Source organism: Crocodylus porosus, unplaced genomic scaffold (genome assembly GCF_001723895.1).
Source record: "Crocodylus porosus isolate Cpor-Errol unplaced genomic scaffold, CroPor_comp1, whole genome shotgun sequence".
Taxonomy (NCBI): domain Eukaryota; kingdom Metazoa; phylum Chordata; order Crocodylia; family Crocodylidae; genus Crocodylus; species Crocodylus porosus.
Window position 1 is genome coordinate 106,075,227 of NW_017728943.1, and position 24,916 is coordinate 106,100,142.

Consider the following 24,916-nt stretch of genomic DNA (forward strand, 5'->3'; position numbering starts at 1 on the left):
AAAAGAAATGAAAAACAATTTGAGCAGTTTAAGCTACTCCAGTTTCTATTTATATAGCATGATAATTTAAAACAGCAAAACAAGGCAGCTAAGCCTCTCTTCTTCTAAAGCTATACTCTTCCCCTGACTTGTTGGAAAATTTCAAGAATATTTGAATTCTTCTACCCACGGACAGTTATTGATGTTAAATACAATCTGTCAGGTAACAGTCGATATAGCGCTAGTTTCTAGGAGCAGAAAGTTTCCACCGCTGCAGATGATTCCTGGAGAGGGAGCAGTACAGTCTGCAACTGTACTCTCCCCCTTGTTCCTTACACCATCCCAAAACCAGGGTTATCTGTCTGGGGAAAGCATAGGGAGCAGCAGCTGATCCAGCCTTCCTGTTCCTAGGAGAACTAAAGCAGTAGGGAAAAACCCCTCCCTGCTCTTTACACAAGAGTTCCCTGGTATGAGAAGCGGGCATGTGGAACTGCTTCTTCCACTTGGCTCCTAGCACCAAAACCATGAAAAGAGTACAAGGATTCACTCTCCTGTGAGAAACTCCCTCAGAAGCACCTTCTACTGGGTTGGAGTTGAGCCATTTTCTTGCCCCAGAATCACCATTTATGGTCCTGGAGAAATAGTGTGAATGTGTATATGCTTGTTGTATTTGTATTGGGAAAATTGCCACTTTCCTAGTAAAAACAACACTTGAACATGGCCAAAGGGAGCTAGAGTAAAGAATGCAATTCTTCTTAATGGAGGAACTTGAGGCTTTTTAACTTAATAATATACAAAAGGTATATAACATGAACTGTCAGCTGAGCCTAGCATTCAAACCAGCAAAAATTGTCATTTAATTTCCATTTATTATGGATGTAATATGTTAATTTGCACAAAGTTATCAATAGTGTCTGAATATACAACTAGAGAGATGAATGTTAAAGCCACTCCAGTTATTCCAAAATAGCACCGGCCAACACAACAGTCATCATTTAAGGTTGGGAAAAAAAAAAAAAGACAAAAAAAACTGCCCCAAAACATATTTAGAACAAGCTACAGAAACAATAAAACAAAACAAGAAACACAAAAGAGGAGACAGGCTGCTCTTTTAAGATTTTGGATGCATAAGTATATACCTACAGATAGTTTTATAAGTATTTTTTTCTATAAGCTGTTCCAAGTAATGGAGCTTTCACCATATCCTATAGGAGATTATGCCAAAGTTTAAACTAGTGGAAGGTGATCTTTTTCGCAGGTGTGCTACAAGGTAGAGCCCTACCCCATCCCCTGTCCAATCTGCTGCTCTGCTCTTTCCTCCTTGAGGAACTGCTGCTGTTCTCCCTGCCTGCTGCATACCAAAGAAGCAGTGCATGTCACTTGTGGCACGTGTGCCATAGAGTGCCCCTCCTCCCAATTTAAAAGAAGTTAATTTTTGGAAATTCATCTCAGAATGTTTTTAACCCTTACTCTGAGGCTATGCGGAGACATGCATTTGTAGCACTGCAAGTACTGCAGCACTTTGTGGCACTACAAAAAATACACACAAAAAAACCCCACAGTGCTGGGGGGCAAAAAAACTCACAGCCCCCTGGCTAGAAACGTACCAAGTAGCTGAAAAGATAATGGCCCTCCAAACAAGGGAATGCTTTTGCTCCCGACACCCAAAGACAGCCTGCTTTCTCCCTTACTAGGGAAAGGAGATCATTGGGCAGGCTGCCAGCCTGTGGAGAAAGTCAGCAACACATTGCGATAGCTTGCTGCCTCAGCATGCCATGACAGAGCTACAGCCAGTGAGCAGACTGGAGCAGCAGCAGGCACTGTGGCAGCTTACCAGCCTCCACAGGAGGATAGTGAGGAGTACTTGCTGCGGCCCCATGGATAGGGCCAGCAGTGTACTCTGACATGTTGCCCAGCTGTATATGCAAGCAGCCCCCAGTCCTGGCTGGTCTGCAGTTGGTCCCCAGTAGCCATCATATGGCTTACCATATTTTTGCTCCCCCTTGAGGTGGAAAGGGGAAAGAGTAGAGCACTACAGGGATGCAAGAGACCCCCCCTTTAGAACTACATGCAACTGTATAGATATTACATGCAATGCTACAAAATTTAGCACAGCAGAAGACTCCATTTGACACAAGACTTTTTTTCAGCTTTGAACTTGATTCTGTATTTAGTTAATTAGCCAATTTATCAGGTACAGATTCAGGGCTTCCTGGTAAGCAATTCTCCAAATCACCCATGATCTTTTAATAAAAATTCAAATCGGCTACCCTCCAACTGTGATACACCACTGCTAAAACTTTTGGACAAGAAGAATCACTGCAATGAGGAATCAAAAGTCTCATATCTGGTAAAGACTTTTTTTTTCAGACCAGTTAAAAGTAAATGCAACTAGGGCATATACAATGAAATGTCTTAAGACTGAAATGCAAAAAAAAGGTTAAAGTACACTAACTTTGAGAAATTAAGACTGTTTACTTACAAATAATTACGAAGTTCTCTTCTACTTTGTTTTAGGTATTTTAAATGGAGACCAAACATTATGCTAGAGAAGTTGAATAGAATTAAATAATACTTGTTAGCTGGCCAAAAGTATTAATAATACCTTCAGATACTACAGAAGTGAGAACATTATTATTAGTTTACTAGGTAACCACACACTGTAAAACAAAACTGACACTTTACTAATGTTCCTCTAGCTTTCATGCAAATCAATTGCTACTTGTCACAGGCCAGAGGTTCCCCAAAACCTCTTCTTATTGCATACCCCCTTCCAGATTTACCAGCTGCTCATGTGCCTTCACCAGCATACATTTTATATTTTAACACTTTAAATTATTATAATTTATAAATTATTACAATGGCAAGGTTCTTTGAGTAGATGTGATAACTTTTATTAGACCAATTGAGTAGTTGAAAAGTTCTACTTCCCCCCCCACATCTACTCAAAGAACCTTGCCTGCCTATGTCCTTAAACCAAACAAATACAAATACAACCAAAAACCAAGCAATTATTATAATGAAAATTAAACAACTTTTCCTGCGTACCCCTCCTCGGGTACATGTACCACAGTTTGGGAACCCCTGCCCTAGGCTGATGCTTTTAAGTTTTGTTGTAATGTGTATAGGAATAGCTGAACACCTAACTGAAGGCACTTAAATGGGGCTGAGTAACTGGGGAATCTAACTTCAACTCCTGAAAACAATACTCTACGATAAATGAGTATTTTGTTGCTTTAAAAGGATCATACTTGCTACAACTTGCTTTGCTAGGATGATGTTTGGTCTAAGTACCGCATTAATTACAAATGTTACGCAACAGCTAAAAAGTTCATCAATTTGCTTTTGTTTTCTGTTACACAGAACAGCCAGGAAACACTCAGTAATGCAGTTTGTCAACTTTCATCTTTTGACCTTTTAAAATGGGTCCATTTATTACAGTTAAATTCTAAACAAGAAGAAAGGATGCAACAAAACCAGGCAACAGAAAAAAAACAAACAAACACACACACAGCTTTACACAAGGTTAAGTGAAACAGCTATTTAATTGGGACATAACTCAAATTGCCCCAGTTATGCAACATCTACTATAATAGTTCTCTTTTTCTACCAGGCTATACTGCTTTTCCTATTCTGCCATATTGCTTTTTTAACCTCCACTGCCTTTAAAAATCACAAGATGTTTTAACATTCAGTTTTATTATCACATGAAAGACTAATCTGATTTCTGCTGCTCTCAATAACAGTATTTAAAGAAAAGATGATGTATGTGATCCAGCAGCTTTGAATGTAGTAACACAGATAGGAAAGAACAGCAAGCAAAGTATGAAACTACTGCTGCAATACAAACACTGTACACATTCACCTCCTGATGCACATTCCAATTTGGAGAACTGGAATAAAAGGAGAGAAACGAAACCAATCTAGAACTAAAATCAAGAACAACAATCATCTTAAAATGAAGAAAGGATAGCTAGAGCTGGATTAACATAGACAAGAGCATTTTTATCTTCTTTAAACAACTGCACAGGGTCTTATGCAAGTTACTCAAATCAGTGTATGCCTCATGATATAGTACCGCTACCTGCAGCATATCAACCCTTCCCATTTATGCTTAATACATTGCGACATCTATCTCTACCCCCAAAAGGGATATGTGTAACAGCACACTGCAGTTCTTACCAAAAAACCCTTTACAACAACAGTTCCCCAAACTGTGGGCCACGACCCCAAATGAGGTTACAACAAAATCAGCAGATGGGGTCATGCTGAGGGGAAAAAAGTTTGGGAAGAACTGCCTTACAACATCCTGTTACCAAAAAAGCAAACAAAAACACAAAAAACAAACACCACATTTGTCGAAAGTTTAAGTGCAACAATTAACTTGCATACGTAGTAATGAAGTTTTAGCTTTAAATTTAAAAACCATGGATCAAAGCGGTGCAATTTCCACACACTACAAACTGATGATAGCGAGATAATTCCCTTTCACAGCACACCCATATGTATATATGCATTAATGTATCTATTCATATTTGTATATGCATGTACTGACTTGACAACTACTTTCCATTTAAGACTATAAAATTAAAAGAAATGGTTAAATGTTTTAACCCGTTACTGCTGACATGCTTAATATGGTTCTTCCATTTAGATCTGGATAAAGGAAGGAGAGTCCTTTAAAACCAGCTGAAAAAAAATGGCTGACAAATTCTTGATAAATACCTGCCAACACTTCTGCAATAAACCATCTTTTTAAAACAGAAATGTCCTTTCTACTTTATTTTACCACATATTGGCATATTATTTTAGCCAGCGATTTCTTCTGTGTAGCAAACTTACCTTACTCGGTATTGTATGAGCATTTGATCTCTCATCAGGTGATTTTGGTGGCGAGCGCACAATATCAGACAGAACTGGAGCCACCTAAAAATCAAGATTTCCCGAAGAATGTATTTAAGATTTTGTAAGAATGTATCATGCTACAGTTCAGCATAGGAGGGTATATAAAAAACAAACAAACAAACAAACAAACAAACAAACAAACAACACAATTCTCCCTACTTCCATTTCTTCCAAATTGTAGCAATAAGTTCCCATTTTCAGAAATCCGTAACTATTTTGAAGTCAAATTCTCTCAGATTTTATTTATAAATAAGTATTTAAACTAAGGTTGTCAAAACTATTAAAAAAAAATTGTGATTAGTTGTGCAATTAAAAAAAAATTAGTGGCAATTAATCACAATTTTACATCACACAGCTAAAAACTCAAAATTATGCACAGAAAAACTCAAAAGTTATGCAGGCACTTTGTATGGTTATGGTTAGGGTGTGCGTGTGCGTGTAGGAGTTTGGAGCCCAGGGGTTAGGGGGTCCCCACATGCCCTGACAGGATGCAGGGTACTGTGGGTCAAGAGTGAGGAGAGGCAGCAGGGCTGGGGAGTGAGGGCCAGAACATGGGCATATCACTGCCACACCCAATCATATTATTCCCCCGCCCCTAAAAGGTGTCCTTTTTAAGACAAAATGTGGTAACCCTACAGAATGCAGCCCAGTGGCTTGTAAAGCAGCACCCAGGAAGTAACACTATGGAGGGGAATGGGAAAAAAGAAGGAAGGGGCAAGGGGTGCAAATCAAGGCCCCAGAAAGGAGGAAGGGAGTGGGGCAAGGACGGGCCATGGGACAGAGCTGTGGGCAGTTTGTCTGGGGGGAAGGAAGGAGGCATGGCTCCCTGCCACTACACACTTCCATAGGGGAGGCATGTGCTCCCCAGATTTGGGATTTGCGAGTGCGGCAAAGGCAGACTGCCCTCCGTGGCCTGGAGCTCTGCACTCTGCTGCCTTTGCCTCGAGAGCCGCACAACACCAGTTTGGTCTCCTGCTGCTGGGTGGGCAGGGGACATGCAGCCAGTTTATGGCTCCCAGGGCAAAGACAGCAGGGCACAGAGCCCCATGCCTTCCCCAAGGGTGCACAGAGGCATGGAGTTGCGCTTCTAGATGAGCCACCCACAGCTCCGTCCCACAACTCGCCCCAGCCCCAGAGCCCCATTCACCACAGTCCCTTCCCCACTCTTCCTCACAGTGGGGGCTGCAATCTGCCCCATCTGTGTCTGTCTGTGCACACACATCCCTGCCTCCCCACCCAGCCTTTCTGCTGCAGCAGCCTAGAGCCCGTGACCAGACTGCCCTGCAGCTCCTCTGCACTGCCACCACTCCCTGCTGGGTGGCCCAGAGACTGTAATGAGAGAGTGGTAGAGCAGAACCTGGGAAGAGGCTCTAAAACCACATGGGTTGACTAATGTGGTAAAACAAAGTTAATGCACAAGCCAATTAACACATTAATAGCGATTAATATTCATAAAATGTGCTCTCCTACATTTCTTTCATTGTGCTTTTAGCACACATGCCATTAATTTAATTTTACTGCTTCAGTCTGCATGCACACATTCAAATGATCTACAAGAATTCTCCTGGGTTTGTTTTCCTGGTAGAAAAAAACCCAACAACAAAAGAGCCTTACCTAGAGACCCTGAACAGACATTTGAATGATGAGCCCCTAAGAAGCAGAGCTTGCAGTGCTGACACTGCATAGTTAAAAGGGCTTCTATACACACATCCTAGTATGCTCTGCAGATGCCCCGAGTCTGCCCACAGACAGATGACAAAAGTGCACAGCAGTCCCAACTGACTGACCCAGACTGTTCAGGGTCAGCCAATATCTCCCAGCAGCAAAATATAGGGATTGTGTTCTGCTCTCTGCTTGGCTGGAGCAATTCAGTCCAGCAATACATTGTCTCCAGGGGGCAAGAACAAAACACTGTGGATGCTGGGGGACTTTGCTGGAGCTTCTCTCCAAAGAAAAGATGTACAGGAATTCACTCTCCCAGGAGTGTCTTAATCCCGATTGTTCCCTAGTTATTTTTGTCCTGGAGCCGCCATTTTTCCTCCGAGAAAAATCCTGAGCATCCAGTAAAACCTGTGACTGTAGACCTATGTTGCCCCAGTCTCTTCCGTAAGTTAATGTTTTGTAAAACACATTTTAGTGATCTTTCAAAAATACTTCCAATCAAAAAGTGAAGGAAAAAAAAGAAAAGAAAAAAAGCATAAGTCACAAGCGTACCAAAGACCAGCTGAGTACTAAAGTTGGAAGCATTATTTGACCAATCCTCAGTTCAAAGTCAAGGTGTAGGAAGAACAATAAGTTATATTAGTAATAACAATAATTATGTAATTTATTGTAGTATCCTATTAAGATCTGTTTAATAATTTTCCTATTAACTTACTGTTCCTGTATTTACTTGCCATTCTAACACTTTGAAGCAGCATGAGAAAACACTTGGTCAAAGCTGTACCAGAAATCCATTCCATTTCCAATATTATTATAATCCTAATATTATGGACAGACTTAAGCTTTTATAATGCTTTATTTGTGCTCCGATTGGCTGACGGAAACAGCCAGAGTGCTCCAAGCATGGGGGAGCATCACCACGATTCCAAAGCTGCACTGAGGACTGGACAGAGGATGGGAGAACTGAGGCCAGCAGTGCTGGCCTCAACTCCCCACTCCCCTCCTTGCAAGAGGCAGAATAGTGGCAGCACGGGCCATTAGGTAGCAGCACTCTTTCCTATCCCCCTCTCCAGTGTCCACCCCCCAATCATTCTTGCCAGGTAATGAGCTAGTTTTCTATAAAAATATTCTGATTCCTGAATTTATTCTAAGGAAAGTCACCTTATAAAAATGAACCGATATACTTGGAAGTGTAGAAGCCCTTACCAAGAACATTCATCTCCTTACGTTGCTTTGTTTTGCAAACATTTCTGGATTATTTTGTAATATGGGTTGCAAGAGACAAGTACCTCAGAAAGATACAAAAAAAAAAAAATCACAACTTTAGGAATTCCTAAGCTGGTTCTCAAATAAGAAACAAGTTTGACATTAGGAAATCATAAGAAATGCAGTTGGAACATCTACCATAAAGGAATCATAGAGGAAAGCAGCCAATCCTCCAACTTGAGGGTTAGAGCTGACAATCAGGGTTATGCAAAACAGCAGCATTCCACTTCGACATAACAGTGCTTTGTTTAGTTTCGAAAGCATTGTGCCATTCTAGCAAAACTGTTTTGCCATTTCACCCATAGGCTATAATGGGGAAGCATGAAACAGCCTATAACTTCGTCATTTTTTGCTCGATTCCGCTGAAACTTGCCAGGATCGTAGCCCCTTCTGAGGGCATGAAGCCCACCAAGTTCCAAGGAGATAGGTGTAGGGGTTTCTAGGAAACTACACCTCAGGCTGCTGACAAGCAGAAGCCAGGGAGCAGGAGCAGCATCCTGTGATCCAGCAGGCAGATCAGGGGCCTGCACCCCCAGGAGGAATCCAGCAGAGCCCCTGCAGCCCTTCCAGCAGTGGGAGGTGCTTCCCCCAGCTGGGCTTGGTTCTCTAGCACTAGGAATGGAGCCCGACAGCAGGAGGCACTTCCCCCTGCTGGGCCCAAATCCCAGCAGCTCGCAGCCTTGGGGAACTCAGCCTGGTGGCAGGAGGAGAAGAGTAGCCACGTGGAACTTAGCCCCACCTTCCACCACTGGGCTGAGCAACATGGGGCTGGCAGAGCCAATAGGAGCACAGCCTCATGTCAGGAGGCAGGTAGAGCCAACTGCATCTTATCAGCTCCGCCAGGGCTGCGCTCCCTGCTGGGCTGAGCCACACGTGGCTATGGAGCTGCTCAGACTGCAGCCGTGGCTCTCCCCTGCCTCCCACCACCTGGATGCTGCTTCAAAACATTTTCACTGGCCGCATTTCATTTCGAGTCTGTTTCAATTTCACTGTTTTGAGCTCAAAACAGCATCAAAACAAAACAGCTGGCAAAGCTTTGCACAGCCATAGGCTTTAGCTGGTTGGGGGAGAAAAAAAAAAAATGGGCATAAATACACACTCATATTAGAAAGATTATTTTACTTAAATGTAGCAATATTATTCTGGGCAAAGGTAACCCGAGATCCACAATTCTAATGTAGAGCTTGGCTAGGTAGACTACTTTGTCTTCTTACTTAGTGGTCAAAAGTTGCAAACATATACCAGTACCTCAATAAGCACAGTATAAGTGCTAAACATACAAAGTGTGCATTTGTCTGTACACTGTTTGCAGTGGCTTTCTTACTGATGCTCACTGCAATTCATCCTTCCCCGCCACTTTTCTGATAGCCCCTAAGCAGTTTATACGGAAGTAATTTGTCATTATTTGCATCCCATCCTAGAGCCTTGCACTTGTGTAATAATAATCTGCTTCTCTAAAGATGCCATCTAATGGGACTCTCACTTGCACCACTCAGTTTAAACATGTGTATGGATAGTTTTTAGTTCCTGTAATTTGTTTTTATTTTAAAGTTGAGTCATTTGACTCTGTTAATCATTTTACATTGCTTTATCCTGGAGGTTTTGCCTCATGCCACACATAATCGATATGGAATAAGCACCACTATCAGGCAATAGGCTTTGAATTCACTAACTTGGCAGTCAAGATACAGTCACCAGATATCAAAAAAATCACATCTGCCAAATGACTTTTCATCCTAAAAAGCATGTCATCTTGGCATCTGCACTTTCTTAGTAGTCACTACCTACTCAATAGCTACCTAGCTGTGCAGCACACATGGACTCTATTTTAATAACCAGTAGGAAAATACTTGTAGTGTACAGTGAGAATCTAATGCATGGCAGAAGAGGGCTATAATACAATGCTTCCTGTTTTGTTTTTTGATTGAATTAGAAAGCTCGCTTAGATCATACCAAGCGAGATTTTAAATGCGTGTTGTTTGTCAATTATTCAATTTTAAGAACTACTGAAGATCCACCAAAACAAATACCAAAAAGCTAAGATTTAAGAGTGAAAATTCTGCACAGATAGTAACTTTGGAGAAAGGTTCCTCATCCACTGTAATTTGTTCAAATAGTTTATTCTTAAAGAATTAAATGGGAAAAAAGCATTACACATCTTAACAATACTTACTTCAGCACTGCTGGAACCCTTTTTCTGATGACATCTTCTAATCACCTCCAACAATAATGGGCCACCTACAGTACCTTCTGCTTCTATAATTCCCAAGTCTCTGGCTAAATTCTCACGACTGTCAAGTCCATTTAGCTGAAAGAGTTATATATAAAGTACATGTCACCTGAGTGTTTATAACATAAATGATAATGTTTAAGAGTTGGAACAGAATAGCCTGACCAGCACAAGTTGATAGACACATGATAAATAAGCCAATTTGTAAAATCTGACCTAGATAAGCCCATTCTAGTGAACACACATAGATAGCTCAGACAAAACTTTAAAATAATGACAATTTTAATAAGTGACATACAAAAAGAGACAAAAGAACTGGCAAAGCATTAATTTTCAGCTGAGTCAACTTTCCTAAAAAAAAAAAAAAAAAGCCACCAATCACATAAACCTGATTGTTTCCAGTGCTGAACTAGGGCTAGTGTGAACTAACAGGTAGCTCAATAAAAGATCCTATAAAAAAAAAAAAAAAGTTACCTTATAAACATGAATGGATGTTTTAGACAAATCCAATGCAGATTTTGTATTTTTTATTTCAAGTTCTATCTATCAGTCTAGCATGTGATTAAGAATAGTATCTTCCTTACTGTGCTCGATTCAGGCTCAAAAACAGCTAACGTAAAGTCAAGATTGAAAAACTGAAGAAATTCTACAACAAGACCAGCTACCACACGACCTATAAAGAAAACAGAAAAAGTTATTCAAAATGTTCATCTAAAGTTAATGATCCTGTATCCTATAAAAACTAAGGAGATCCTCAACACAGATTTGTATTTTATACCAGTGATGTCAACATTTGACTAAAAAAATTTTCAGTTTGAATAAATAACATATCTAAATCAGACTGTTTTCTCCAAAGAACTGCTTGAGCAACAGTTGAGGCAGCTTCCAAGACTCACACCCTAAGAATCATGGAACATCTCCCATTCATATTTTTAGCACTGTACATTTGCCCTTTAATTTCACAATTTCAGGCTGTCATTTTCCTGCCCTGGACAGGCTTGACTGAATTGGAATTTTGTCATTTGTTGACTTGTTTTCCAAGCAATTAATTCAAATACTTTACTTATCTCTAAAGAAAAACTGTTCATCCCAATTACAAAAACACAACCATATATTAGCTTTGAAAACTCAAGATCAGAGCTTGCCAATGGTAGCACTAACTTCTCCTTAACAGGAACAGGAATTGACACTATAAACAAGCATCAAGTTAATATTAGAACAAGAACAGATTCAACTTCCTATTCCTCAAACATGTTTTTAAGAACGTTAAATATTTGAGAGGTGTAAAACTTAATAAACAAAACTTACCATCTTTTGTACTTAAAAACTTTTTCAAGCTTTCATTTACCAAGGGTGTTTTGTTCTGTTAAAAGACAAAACGTAAAAAGGTAATTAATATAAATTCCTTTACACTGCTAAGAAACTCAAGACCTGAGCAAGTGTTTTGGCATATGTAACAGATTACTATTATACCTAGGATATATAAAATTCAGTTTACCAAATAAAAATATACTTTGATATTATGTATATTAGTAATAATAGCAAAGTGGCATAGCTACGTGGCCATAATAAATATGGTCATAAAATTTCATTAAAAAAAAAATTATGAGCCTTTGGGCTCATAATTTCACTGTGAAAAAATCAATTTTAAAAGTTGGAGGAGACTCGGGTTAGATGACATTTTCTTTGCATTTAAAGAAAAGCTTAACTTCATTTTTTATATCACCATATACTATGTTCTGTTTTAATATATGCCATTTTCTGTTTTACAGATGTTGGTTGTAGCAGTGTTCGTCTAAGGCAGAAATGGTTCTTTGGGTTAATCCAATATCTTTTATTAGACCAATAAAAGATATTGGATTTACCCAAAGAACCTTGTCTGCCTATGTTCCGTTTTAAGAAGTTTTAGAACAAATTGATCAGTTAAATACTAATAAGTCACCAGGCCTAGACGGCATTCACCTGAGAGATCTGAAGGAACTAAAAAAGGTAGAACTGCAGAACCACTGGCAATATTATACAGTAGCACCTATCATTTCAAATAGCCTCTGTGCCAGAAGATTGGGAGTATACCAACATAACACCCATCTTTATAAAGGACTCTGCAGGTAATCCTGGGAATTATACACCAGGTAGTCTCACCTCCATCCCTGGCAATTGGGTGGAATCTATAATAAAGAATAAAATCAGCAGTCACATGGACAAAAATGATCTGCTGGGGAAGGAGTCAGCAGTCTTTTGTAGTGGGAAATTGTCTCACCAATAAGCTGGGGTACTCTGACAATGTTAACAAGCATGTAGGAAGATCCAGAAAGATCAAATTGACATAATATATTTGGATCCCCAAAGTTTTTGACAAGGTCACTCAGAAGTTTTTGAAAAAACAAAACACTGTGTAGCCACAGAATTTGAGGGAAGGTTCTTTTATAGGTTGAGTGCTGGTTAAAAAGACAGAAAGCAAAGGATAGGACTAAGTGCCGTCTCTCCAGGATGGAAGGAAGTCAGAAGTGAAGAAGTTCTGCAGGTATCTGTGGAAGATCTAATTTTATTCAACATTTTCATCAATGATATGGAAATGACGGTGCTCAGTGAAATCTCCAAGGTTGCAGATGATACCAAATTATTCAGGGCAGTCGAATCCCAAAACAGAGAGGAGATGCAGACAGATTTTACCAAATTGAGTGAGTAAAATGAAGAGGCAGATGAACTTCAAATATCAACAAGTGCAAGGTAATGCACATGGAGGAAAAAAACTGAGCTATAGGTATACAATGCTGTATTCTGAACTAGCTATTACAACTCAGGAAAAAAACTATGGAGTCACTGTACACAGCTCTAAAAATGTCAGTTCAATGTGAAGCAATGATCAAACACCCAGTAAAATGTTGGGCATCATTAAAGGTAACTGAAAACAAAACAGAGAATATCATCATGCCATTACACAAATCCATGGGAAGCCACATCTTGAATATCAAGTGCCGTTCTGGTTCCTACACTTCAAAAAGGATGTAGCAGAATAACAAAAGATACAGAGAAGGGCGACCAAAATGATTATGGATATTGAGCAGCTGCCATACCAGGCAAAAATAAAAAGGCTAGGACTCCTCAGTTTTGAAAGAAGAAAGCTAAAAGGGTGGGTGGTGAGAAAAGAGACATCTATATAAAATCATGAGGTATAGGTGAAGCGAACAGGGAATTTATTCATGAAGTCCCAGAATACTAGAACGGGGGGTCACCCACTGAGATTAGGCAAGTTTAAAAACTAACAAGAGAAAGTACTTTTTTGTGCAATGCATAATTAACTTGTGAAATACACTGCCACATCAGATGGTGGCAGAGGCAGATAACATAGCCAGGTTAACAAAAAAAGAAAAATGCACTACGCTAATTCACCAGGTGACAGATCTAACAGCTGCTGAACAGAATGGCTAGGGATGTTTCTTCTGGAGTCTCTAAACCAATCATGGTGGATGGCAGGGAGGGTAATAAATAGAGGACAAGTCACCTATGTGTTTAAATTTTGTGTAAACTGGTAAAACAGATAACCTTATTGTATGCTTTAGCATATATTATATAATGTAATTTCATTATATATACTGTGTACTGAAAACTGTAACTAAACTATTATACCATTTTCGTTAAATTCATATTTAAGATGGAGAGGCTCTAATTTTAGATGCAAATAATTTATCCCTAAGTAAACCAAATCATGTTCCTACAGAAAATACTAGCTTGCACACACAAGCACAAGGGTTGAGTTCTTGGCAAATGAATAATTTTTCTTGAAACTGGCATCATCTTCTATATTTCAGAAGTAATTTATCGTGATTTAGTACAATATTGGTCAAGACAATAGCAAACATGTCAGAAGAAACGTTTCCTAGATTAGAATCTCTTCTTTACAGTCATTCTGGTCAACTGGATATGATGCAGATATTGTTTTGGATAAATATATGAAACTGTTCCAAATGAGATTTTGTGAATCCAAACAGGTCTTACAAGACACAAAGATTTTATGATTCAACAGAAAGTGTTCTTTAAAAATGAAAAAACAAACAAGAACACCCTAGCTTTTCATAACTTTAGTGTGAACCACTATTCAAGAAACAGTAAGTCTCAATACTCCTGTTCTATTATTTTAAAAAGTCTGATTCTAATGCTACTAAAAAAAGAAAGAGGGAAGAAAAACCCCAGACCACAACAATAGATTGAAATGCATCAAAACACCTTAAGGAAATTGGTGAAGAATAATGGAAACTACTACATTGTTTACGTGCATAAATTTTACTCACAAAACAATTATAAAAAGCTGAAAGAGAAGGTATTAGTCTCCTTACCTCTACTTTTTCTTGCTCTTCTAACGCCAAAAATACAGCTGCTCGTAGTTCTGCCTACCAAATAAAAAAAGACAGCATTTCTTCAAGGACTCTTTTCCCCCCCCGGCAAACAGAACGCAAGCAGCAAACTACCTACCACATATTTGTTTAAACTGAAAGCTGCTTCTTAACAGCTGTACAAGTTGTTCAATATACTCTGGTGTAATTAATATATTTGAAGCAATATGCAAATGACTTGGAAAGAAAAATCTAATCTGAAAGTGCAGACGCAACAAGGAAAGAAGGATTTTGAACAGCATGGCCTATTGCATCATTTCTATATTCAGGATGGGACTTTCAAACTGCCAAAAGGTTTGGCCATCTAATTTGTATGCAGGTTTTGAGAGAGCCAAAAAAAATCAACTCCTTCAGCTGGCCTTGAAACCCCATGCTTAATTTACAATTCTGCCGTGAAATGTAGAGATCAACTTTGATGACCTGTACATCTGTTGTTCAGTAATGGTCCCAACAGCCTTGGGACTGACTTGCCCAAATTGAAATTTAAGTAAAGATTAATTATAAAATCCACAAATTAATCTAGTGGTCAGCACATTTACAAAGGGGGAAAAAAAAAAAAAAAAAAAAAATCAAATCTTTCAAGTTTTATCCTTAAATACCGCTATAACAAGAATTTGTTTAATAATTTATGGATGCATTGTAGAAATCTAAGTGGACTATAATTACATGCATCTTTTCTTAAGCATTCAAAATAAAGGCTTGCCTAGAGTGGAATATCTTCCTTTATTATAATTTTACTTTTCCCCGTCTTTCATTCAGTGTTCACATACCCTTCAAATATTTTGTTCTACGCATTTCTGGCTAAGAATTTCACCTCTTTAACAAGTCCTCATCTAGTTAAATGGATCAATAGCTAGCAGGTATATTTAATGAGTTAACTTCAACTGGTACTGCTGTTTCTTATCCCAAACTTTATATTTGGCTAGAGGTGAAAAAGCTTTAAGAAATGGATATTGATTTGTATGATTAAGAGGGACATTCCAGTGTGTAGTGCATTTGATTTTCTCTGGCACCTAAGTGGAAATGGAAGAAATCTAAGCTTAGGTATCACTATTTAAAAAACAAATCTATTGTAGGGGGGAAAATTAAGTCTTTCTACACAGTTACTCCAGTTCAAAGTGAGCAGTCTTTCTGAAATTGCTTCTGTGACAACAGATGAAATAGGTTGATGACTGCATCCTGGCATGTAAAACACACTCGTTATGACAGATGACTGGCAATTTTAAAACACTTTTTTTTTTTAAATGATAAAGTACAGTCTGTACTGCAACAAATAGAAGGAAGCTGTAAAAGCAAAATCAGATCTTAAACTTCCTAAATTTTTGAAATCTTTAAGAGACCTCTGAAAGTGTTGTTTTAATAAGTCTTCTGTAAAAATTAATACAGCTTCATTCCTTTTTAATTTGCTCCTGCAATCCAGATGTCAACTGTCCAATAAGTTTCCCACACTTTTTAGTGTGAATTGATACAACTGACTTTTCAAAGAGCCTGTTAAGTTTTATACCATCACAGGAAAGGCTTGCTCCACCACTGTTAGAGCTAAAAGGGGTAGCCAGTACAAGAAACTCCTTGTCATTAGCAATACTTCCAACCAATTAAATCAGAGTAAAATGATCTTGAAAGGAGCTCCATCCCATCAGAGACACATTCCTATGTCCAGTACTAGTGGGAAAACATTCAGTATCATTATGTATGCAAAGAACTTACTTTTAAAAAGGAACATGCTTACCAAATCTAAACAGTAGTTAACAGTTTACAGGCCATTTTTGAATGTTGACTAATCCTATTCTCATGGATAATATTTCTGTTAATAATTTAGTTCAGTTGACAAAGAAATAGAAAATTTATCAACTGGAAGTGGACAACATATTGATTTACATGCAGGTAAGTATGCTGTCAACTACCAAATTAAGTTTTACCCCAATTCTGCTGTGCTCAAAGACAAGTAAAATATACTGAGCAGTGTTCAGCAGTTATTAACTGGTTTAAAAAGCAATTGAGACTTTGCATGTTCCAGTTCAATAATCTACAGCTATGCTGGGTACTTTGGCATATATATACAACCCAAAAAAACAAAAAACCTAGTTTCCAAACCACTAATGATTATTACCACCTCATTTAGTCCATGGTAGGACTAAGATCTCACTTAGTTATCACCACAAGTCACCTTAGCAGACCAGCAATGACCCCAAATGCCCTGTATTTCCCTCAGCTGCACTGCTGGAGGCCTGTTACGGGTCCACCTATTGCTTGTTGGTTTATTTCAGTCCCTCCATATTTTACTTCTTGACAATTTCACATTGTCTACTTTAGCTAGATCATGGCTATACACAGATAATCTTCTTACATATTTATTCTTGTCAATCTCTAAATAACACTAAACAGATATCCTTCTAGGGCTTGCTTCTTAGTTTCTACCTTCACCCATTCTTAGAAAGTAGTTTGCATTTCATTTGGAGGTACATAAACGACTACTGTCAAGACATAACTTTCTCTCTCAACTTTGGCACCATAATAAAACCTATTAATATGTACTAAAACTAGAGAAAATAATATAATGAGCACCACTGTTTGACATTTGGCAGGACAGAAAAATATTCCTTCTCCTTATACCCATATTAAGCTGGCTTTCATTTCGAGTTTGGGTTTTAAATGACCAGGTTGCTTTTGAACAGTTCTTAAAACAAAGGTTTACCAAGATCTGTCAAGAGACCAAGAGAAGCAACATCGCTTCACCAGAACTACCAAAAGACTGAGTTTACTCCCAATTCAGATTACAGCTACTAGTTAGCTGGCCATTGAAAAGCTGTGCGTTGGGAAACAAACTGATTGGGAGCAAGAAGACCAATCAGCAGAAGCTACTTGCCACTGTCAAAGGCAGGATATGCAAAGACATTTGCTCTGCTGCAGCATGACAAATCTCATGTTCTTATGAAGTAGGTGTAGGAGGCCTTTCAAGTACGAGAAATAATTCACGCAGTAGGACATGCTATATTTCTATGAAAGTTTCATTAAGTTTGGGGTCAGCCAAGGAATATTTAATTGTGCTGTATTCATTTTAGCAAGTTTTCGGTGTTGAAGCACACTGCACATTTGAATGAAGCACAAGGAAAGGAAGCACAGGAAACCCACCAGAGGCAGCAGCTGGAATTCAGTAACTTCACTATAATCGATATTACTTGTGTAGGATCTACAAACTGTGCTTTTCACCCACCAATATGATACAAGAAATGAAGCTGAGGATGCAACAGTTATGTGAAGTGGCATAGGCAGCAATCCATCACCAGGTCACTTCTGCTTAGCAGCATGGCACACAGCACAGCCTGCCAGTGCCCTTTCAGACTAACAACTCCCCTTTGTCCTGACTTGCTTGTCAACTTGAGAGCTGCTGATTTGTAGGGAGGTGGACAGCTAGCAAAAGCTCAACCTTTTTTTAAGCTCAGAGGCAGCTCTCAACACACATAAGGCCATCCCCATCAGAAAAACACCACTTGTTCTTTGACTGAAGAGAAATGACAGGGCAGTTCTTGTACCGCAGGGAGCCCACAACAGGGCAGGACATTTTTACCGGGAGAGAGAAGAATAGTTCCTACTGGAAACTTCTGGATTCACCCCATGCCTCGTGTTGACAGGGCTGTCCCAGTGGATCTGGTGGCACTCTGGGGACGGGAAAGATCACAGCTCTGAACAAGTCCCCTCTCTGACAACTTGGCCCCAGCTCATTTGGCAACGCAAGGTCCCAAGCTGGGCTACAGAGCAGCTCTTTGTCAGTGTTGCCAGTGTACAATAATTATCGTATTTGTACAGTTACAACCCATGTACTACATAGGATCAATAACAGTAAAAGTGTTCAAGTTGTATGATAACTGTTGAGGCAGCTCACTGACGCAGCATGTGCAAAACCAAAGTAACACTTGGGGTTTCTTAACCAACTTCTGGGGTTTTGTTTTTTTTGTTTAAATTTTCCATAGTCCAAGCCAAATTGATGAAAACAAATTCCAAAACCAAGAATCAGTCCAGAACTGCAAGTAGCCTTACTACCGGCAAACATCCTCCAACCCCATCTGAGGCTTCAGATGTTTCCAAAAATCTTTGGTGGTCCTACTTACTCAGATGCTCTCCTGCATTTTACTTGCCCTCAGCCATAAAGCCCCAGAGACAAGCCAGGGAGAAGTCTCCCATTTCCATAAAAGCAAGCTTGAAGCCAAGACCCTCTCACGCCAGCAGCTAAGCGGGATGTTTTGGGTCTGCTGTCAGCACGTTATGACTGCTCACCTCAAAGAAAGGAAACACCTCAACTTTGATGACCCAGTTCTGACACTCACAGCGAGCAACATAAAGTAAGTAAGAAAATGGTTTATTTTTCAGCACACGCCAATTTCTCTGCAAATGAGAAAATCGTGATCTTCCAAGACCACAATTTTATATTTAAGACTTGGCAACGCTGCTCTCTGGGTCGGGCTAGAAAGGGACGGCTCGGACTTGGGGCTAGCTCAGCGCGTTCCCCTGCCCCTACTAGACGCCTCTCCGGCTCCGACTGTGCCAGGACCGGGGCCGCCACAGTCCCTCGCTCGGACCCGGCGGTCGCAGGCCCAGGCGAAGCCGCGCCGGTGCCACCGGGCCGGGCTCTATTCCCGCCGCAAGGCCCGTCGGCTCCGTGCCCCCCGCCGCGCACCTTGATCTTGTTGAGCACCCCGCTGCTCTCCAGCGTCTGCACCAGCAGGTCCCGCAGCTCCGTGTCCTCCTCCGCCGCCGCCATCTTGTTTCTCCCTGACAACCGCCCAAACCGCGCTAGCGACCGCGCCCGCCCCGCACATTCGCTACAGGCCGGGGAGGCGGGGAACTGCAGAGACAGCCGCGATTGCGGGACGTGGAACCGGCGGCCCAGCTACCGCGTGGCCCAACCGCCCGAGGAGGAGGCTGAGCCCCGCCGCAGGGACCAGACGGGACTGAAAGTGCAGATCCAAATGCGTGGCGCAAGTCTAGCGACAGGAGGCGGGAGATTTGAAGGCAGGGGGCGGGGCTGACCAAGAGGCCCCGCCCCCTATAACGCGCCGCGTCAGGCGCGTTCCTCGCCATCAGGCAGTTAGCAAACGCTTCAGTTAGAGCGCGGGATGGGCGGGGAAGGGAGGGCGCTGAGCCACGCCCCCGCCCAGCCCCAGCCAATGGCTCCCAGCTGGGGGCGGAGCAGCATGCAGTTCACTGGTGCCGGTGTTGCCAGGCGGACCGTCGTTATCATCGTCACCAGAGTTTCTACCCTCTCGTGCAGGTTGGTTAATAGTAAAAGTGTACAAACTAGAACTCTTGGTTCCAAAATTATACCTTTTATTAGACCAACTGGAAAATGGCAAGAAAATTGTCCTTTCCACCCTGAAAAATGTAGGATAATTTTTGAGGCAGCTCACGGATGCAGCAAATGCAAAACCCAAATCACTCTTTGGGAGCCTCGACCGACTTTTGGGTGTGCTCTTTTTTGGGGGGTTGGGGGAATCTACATCTATATATAGATATATCGATATATATACATAGCTGTAGATATATCATATAGATATATTGACATATATAGAGATACATATACATCATCTAACATAAAACTTTCCATCACACACCGTAAACCACATTAAGAAGCAGTGTACCCATCACAACAAGCGACCCCGCGACCCCCCACACACACCCAAAGCCGGGCCAAGGGTAATTGGCGCCCTAGGTGAAGTGTGCACCTCAGTGCCCCCCCCATTTCCAATGTAGAGGAAAATAAGAAGTCTAGAATGAACTTTTACCCCTGAGATCTTTTCAGAGGGCTTTCTCCCCCTACTGAACCAAAGGTCTTAGACCAAGGTGGAGCCGTAGCCAGCCAGGGCTGCTATTTAGAACAATGTTCCTGTTATTTTGTTTTCCATATAATTTTGGCACCTCCTTAAATTTTGGTACCCTAGGTGACCGCCTAGTTTGCCTAATGGTTGGGCCAGCTCTGCACGCACCCACCCACAGGCCTTTCCTAACCCAATCGCAGTCCTGTAGTCCAAACCCCAGTTCGGGTTTACATTCTCAGTCATTCCCTGTCCTTGTCTCTGTTGATATCACTGTCACATTGCTGCTGCTGCTGAGCCTGTTGCAGTCTTCCTCACTGTCCTGGGGTCCAGTTGTGTCATTGTGCTTTTCTTTCTGTCCTCTTCCCTTCCTTCCCAGGGGAGTCTTTGAACAGCCTGTGCCAAGCATCTCCTTTCCAGGTGGAATTGGCTGTGTCTTCTCCATTCTCTCCCACTGTTTTCTGGTAGTAGGACTGAAGTTTGCTCAGAAACATTTTAACACAGCCTGTTTTCACGTGTCTATAGTTTGCTGCAGGACAGTCCTGACACATGACACAAACTGGTCCAAATGGGCTGTCAAGGACCCCTGCTGGTCAGACAGATGCACAGTGCCGCCACATTTTTGGGTTTGTTCTCTGCATTTGCTTATGATGCTTGCCTCAAAATAAAGCAATGCTTCAAGTTCGCACTCACTCACTGGCAAGTTACAGTGAACAATATAAAGTAAACACAAAGACTTATTTGCATCCTTATTTGCATATTTTCCAGTGAGCGGTGGTTTTTCAGCAAATAAGGTCATAGAATCATAGAATCATAGAAGTTGGGTTGGAAGGGACCTTGTAGATCTTCAAGTCCAACCCCCTGCCTGGGCAGGAGAAAAAACTGGGCTCAAGTAATCCCACCTAGGTAGGCATGAAGCCTCCTCTTAAAGACCCCCAGGGCAGGAGCCAGTACCACTTCCCTTGGAAGTTGGTTCCAGATCCTAGCCTCCCGGACAGTGAAGTAGTTCTTACGGATGTCTAATCTAAACCTCCTCTCCAACAACTTGTGGCCGTTATTCCTTGTTATGCCAGGGGGAGCTAGGGGAAACAAGGTCTCTCCCAAACCCTTCTGGTCCCCCCTAGTGAGTTTATAGACAGTCACCAGGTCCCCCCTCAGCCTTCTCTTGTGAAGTCCAGCATTAACCCTTGCCTGAAGTGGCATTCCTTAAGATGCTCAGAGGACACTTAACATGAGTTAATGAGCTTTAATGTGTAGACTCATGTTTTAAATGTCCTTAATATGGTCAAAATCAGGGGCTGGCAACATTTTTGGGCAGAGTGCCAAAAATATCCACAACCTTGACTTGTAATACGTTGGAGTGCCAGGGGAGGGTGGCAGGGGAATTGTGAGGGGCCCAATCCTTGTTTGGCAGCACAGGCCTGGCCACTTCCCTGCTGTCTGCCCTGCGCTGCATGTGCCTTCACGTGCCACGCTTTGGCATCCGTGCCAGGGGTTGCCTATGCCTGCTCTAAGTTTAATCTGTAACTTCACCCTGTGACTCCCCTTCTTCACCTGCACTGCTTTGTCCAACGTAGCAGGTAGGGCTACTGGCTAGAAGAGTGCCTTGGGGTTGGTTGCTTTTATGTACGTATTTATTTAGCACCAAAATGAAACAGACTTTCACAAGTTTCTAAAAGTGTCGTGTTTTGGAGTCAGGCTGAGAGATGGGGGAGACCTGTTAAAAAAAATGTCACTATCACAACTTAAAAGATTCTCTCTGTCCTGACTGCTGCACTGCTGCCACTCCCCTTCCCTCCACCAGGTGGGGAAGCTGCAGAGGTTGGGGGCAGGGAGCACATGCCATGCAATGGAAAGCCCAATAGCCAAAGCTGAACCTGAACAATACTTAACAAATACCATCAGGCCATATCCTCTTCTCCTTAATTAGAGGGGCCAGGATTTCTTAGGGTGGTATCTTTTATTGGGCCAACTGCATAGTTGGGATAGAGTAGGCAAGCTTAGATAGAGTTAAACTTGAATGGAGTTAGACCTTTGGATGGAGTTAGACAGGGTTTGAATTACACTTAGACCTTTTATTTTTGTGAGGGGTGGGGGAGTCTGCAGTGGTGGCAGCTGGAAGTAGCCGCCACCGCCTCTGCCACCTGGGCTCCTTAGAAAGGCTTGGGGCAAGCCAAGGGCTGTCCGGTGGTTCTTGTCTCTTATGGAGGGAGGTTTGTATCTCTTATGGGGGGACTCAGCCACCCCTTCCTGCCCAAGCTACCCCATAATATGAACCCTGGAATTGGACTAAAAGAAGAATGTCTTGCAGTCAAATGCTTGTCTAACTCTATTCCAGCTATGGAGTTGGTCCAATAAAAGATATCACACTTAGAAGTCATTGCCTTTCACATGATTCCTGGACCATCATGGCTACAACATCACTCTAACACTCCTTAATTGGCAAAGTAATCATAAGATTACTTATGTGTTGTGGGTAATGCTAATGGAGGACAGGTGTTAGAATGTGATCCAACACCCTTGGAAATTATACTAAGCACGCATGCAGCAAAGGGAAGGGGTAATGACTTAAGTTCTGGATACAGTTTTAGTCAATATTTGCAGCTGTTTAAAAAACAGAGAGACAGACAAGGGTTACTCTAAAAATGTTCATGTTTGTCAAAAATATTCCTAAAAGAAGATAGGGAACTGAGTGGTTTCAATTAAATTATGCCTGGAACATTTAGTTGTTTTGTAGATGACCAAAACTGTTTTATCTATCTTATGAGCTTTATGCAGATAGATTAGTTAATAGTTGCATGTTGTCTTGAAAACAGAAAGCATTATAAAAGCATTAACTGTAAATGCAACTGACATTTAAATACCATTCAGGACACAATGCATATTTTCAGTATATCATTTCAAACATATCCTTGGATCTCCTCTGCACCAAAAATTATAGGAATGTGGGGAGAGTCCTCCTAAGAAAGTCAAGAGGTGAATCCTCCTAGGGATAAAGATTCAAAGAGTTTTAAGCATAATATACAGATATACTACACTAGTATATATGTATTAATGATGAATGCAAATTGTCTCTAGAGACATGCAGAAGGTGGCACCAGTTAGCTGTTACAAGTTTTCATTGACAGAATTCAAGAATAAGAATACTTTAAAAATGAAACTGGGAAATGAGACTTTGAAAACATTGTCACTGTGTTGATATCTAGCCCTTTCTTGCCTGCTATTGCTCGACGAGTCAGCCCATAGCTAGAACCATGCAGAGAATACAGCAGTGTTATCTAGAGCCTGATTCTGAAAGCTGCTCTGCACTGGCAGATCATTACCTCACTGAGAAGCCTCATTAAAGTCAGCTGTTGATGCATTTTTATTGCAAAATTATAAGAACAGCAGTTTTTTAAACCTAAACCTCCAATCATCCATTTGGAAAATATTACCATAAACAAATGCTGCTTTAATGAACAAACTAAAAATGATGTGGGATCTTGCTGCCATAATTGCTATGTTTATTAATCCAGTAATCCTTCTGAAGTGAATGGAAGCACTTATATAAGACATGTAAGATTTGGATCTTTATAAACTAAAGCTGAAAGAATAATTGGATTTTATTGCACTCTGGTGATAAAAGTGAAATACAAATGATAAATCATGCCCTTTTTTTTTTTTTTTTGATGGTTAAGGTAGACCTCAAAGTATTGGTATTTTTATAACTACGTTCTGACCATTCTGGTGGTCAGCAGATGCCCCAAAACACACTATTTGCTAACTCCTATCTTAGCTCATGGATGTTATCATGTGTTACAAAATTATTTTTATTACAGCATAGATCCGCTATCTCTGCCACAACATAAGCACTCATTCCTGATGCCATCTGTACCTATAATGTTAGGTACCTTCTGCTTCCCATGAAAATAACAACTCTCATCATTCCTTTCATAACAAATGCCCGCTGAAAGGAATGATGAGAGTTGTTATTCTCATGGGAAGCAGAAGGTACCTAACATTATAGAGGAGGCACTCAGTACTGCTAGCATCAGTCCCCTAATAGACAACATAATATGATAAATAGTATGCTGGGTGAAACACAGAAAAAAAGTAGGAACAAAAGTGGAGGCAGTGTGACTGGATCACCTGTTGTCTATTTGAATATATAAAGTCAAAGTGTGGCTTTGCCATAAGTCTAATAAGGAATGACCGGCACATTGCTGTGCCGCTGCAGGAGCAAGTCAGGGTCCATATTTTAATTGAAAATCACAATATGGTCTCTGCTGAAGTGATGTTGTGGCTCTGTTTTCTAGAGGGGTTATAATCTGTGCCAGTTCTATTAGAGAGAATGACCCATGGAAGGATTCATTGGTTTAGGGCCCAGTGGAGCAAAGTATGCCTATATTTTTCTATGTCAACTTTAGCCTGTTTGATGAGTATTGTGGGTAGTTACTGATGCATGTGATGTGCATACTTGGATGGAGCAAGAGACTCTAGTTGTAGACGGATTGTTAAGCTTTACAGCGTGGAGAAGGGACCTGTGAGGGGGCTAAGGCCCCGCGGGACCCGGCCCGAGGGAGAAAGCCCGGAGGGGCGTCCAACTTCCGGGATCAGACCCGGAAGTCCGGCCGGAGGGTTAAAGTTTTCCGGAACACAAGCCGGGCCGGAGTGAGACTGGCCCGGGACGA

At 41.1% G+C, this 24,916-nt stretch overlaps 1 protein-coding gene across 5 annotated transcripts in view; it reads right to left on the reverse strand.

Moving 5' to 3' along the window:
- Window positions 1–19,421, reverse strand: part of FGFR1OP (FGFR1 oncogene partner) — a 45,474-nt gene extending 26,053 nt beyond the window's left edge. For 2 of the 5 annotated variants that reach the window (XM_019549966.1, XM_019549967.1), the window contains exons 1-6: window positions 19,112–19,417; window positions 14,380–14,433; window positions 11,351–11,405; window positions 10,627–10,715; window positions 9,986–10,120; window positions 4,822–4,905 (exon numbers count right to left, since the gene is read on the reverse strand). In XM_019549966.1, coding sequence (XP_019405511.1) covers window positions 4,822–4,905; window positions 9,986–10,120; window positions 10,627–10,715; window positions 11,351–11,405; window positions 14,380–14,433; window positions 19,112–19,195 — 501 coding nt within the window. In that variant the 5' untranslated portion in view covers window positions 19,196–19,417. Of the gene's footprint in view, window positions 1–4,821; window positions 4,906–9,985; window positions 10,121–10,626; window positions 10,716–11,350; window positions 11,406–14,379; window positions 14,434–19,111 lie in introns of all 5 variants that reach the window. The other 3 variants (XM_019549965.1, XM_019549964.1, XM_019549968.1) reach the window with 3 other exon arrangements.
- Between the last annotated feature and the right edge of the window lie 5,495 nt (window positions 19,422–24,916).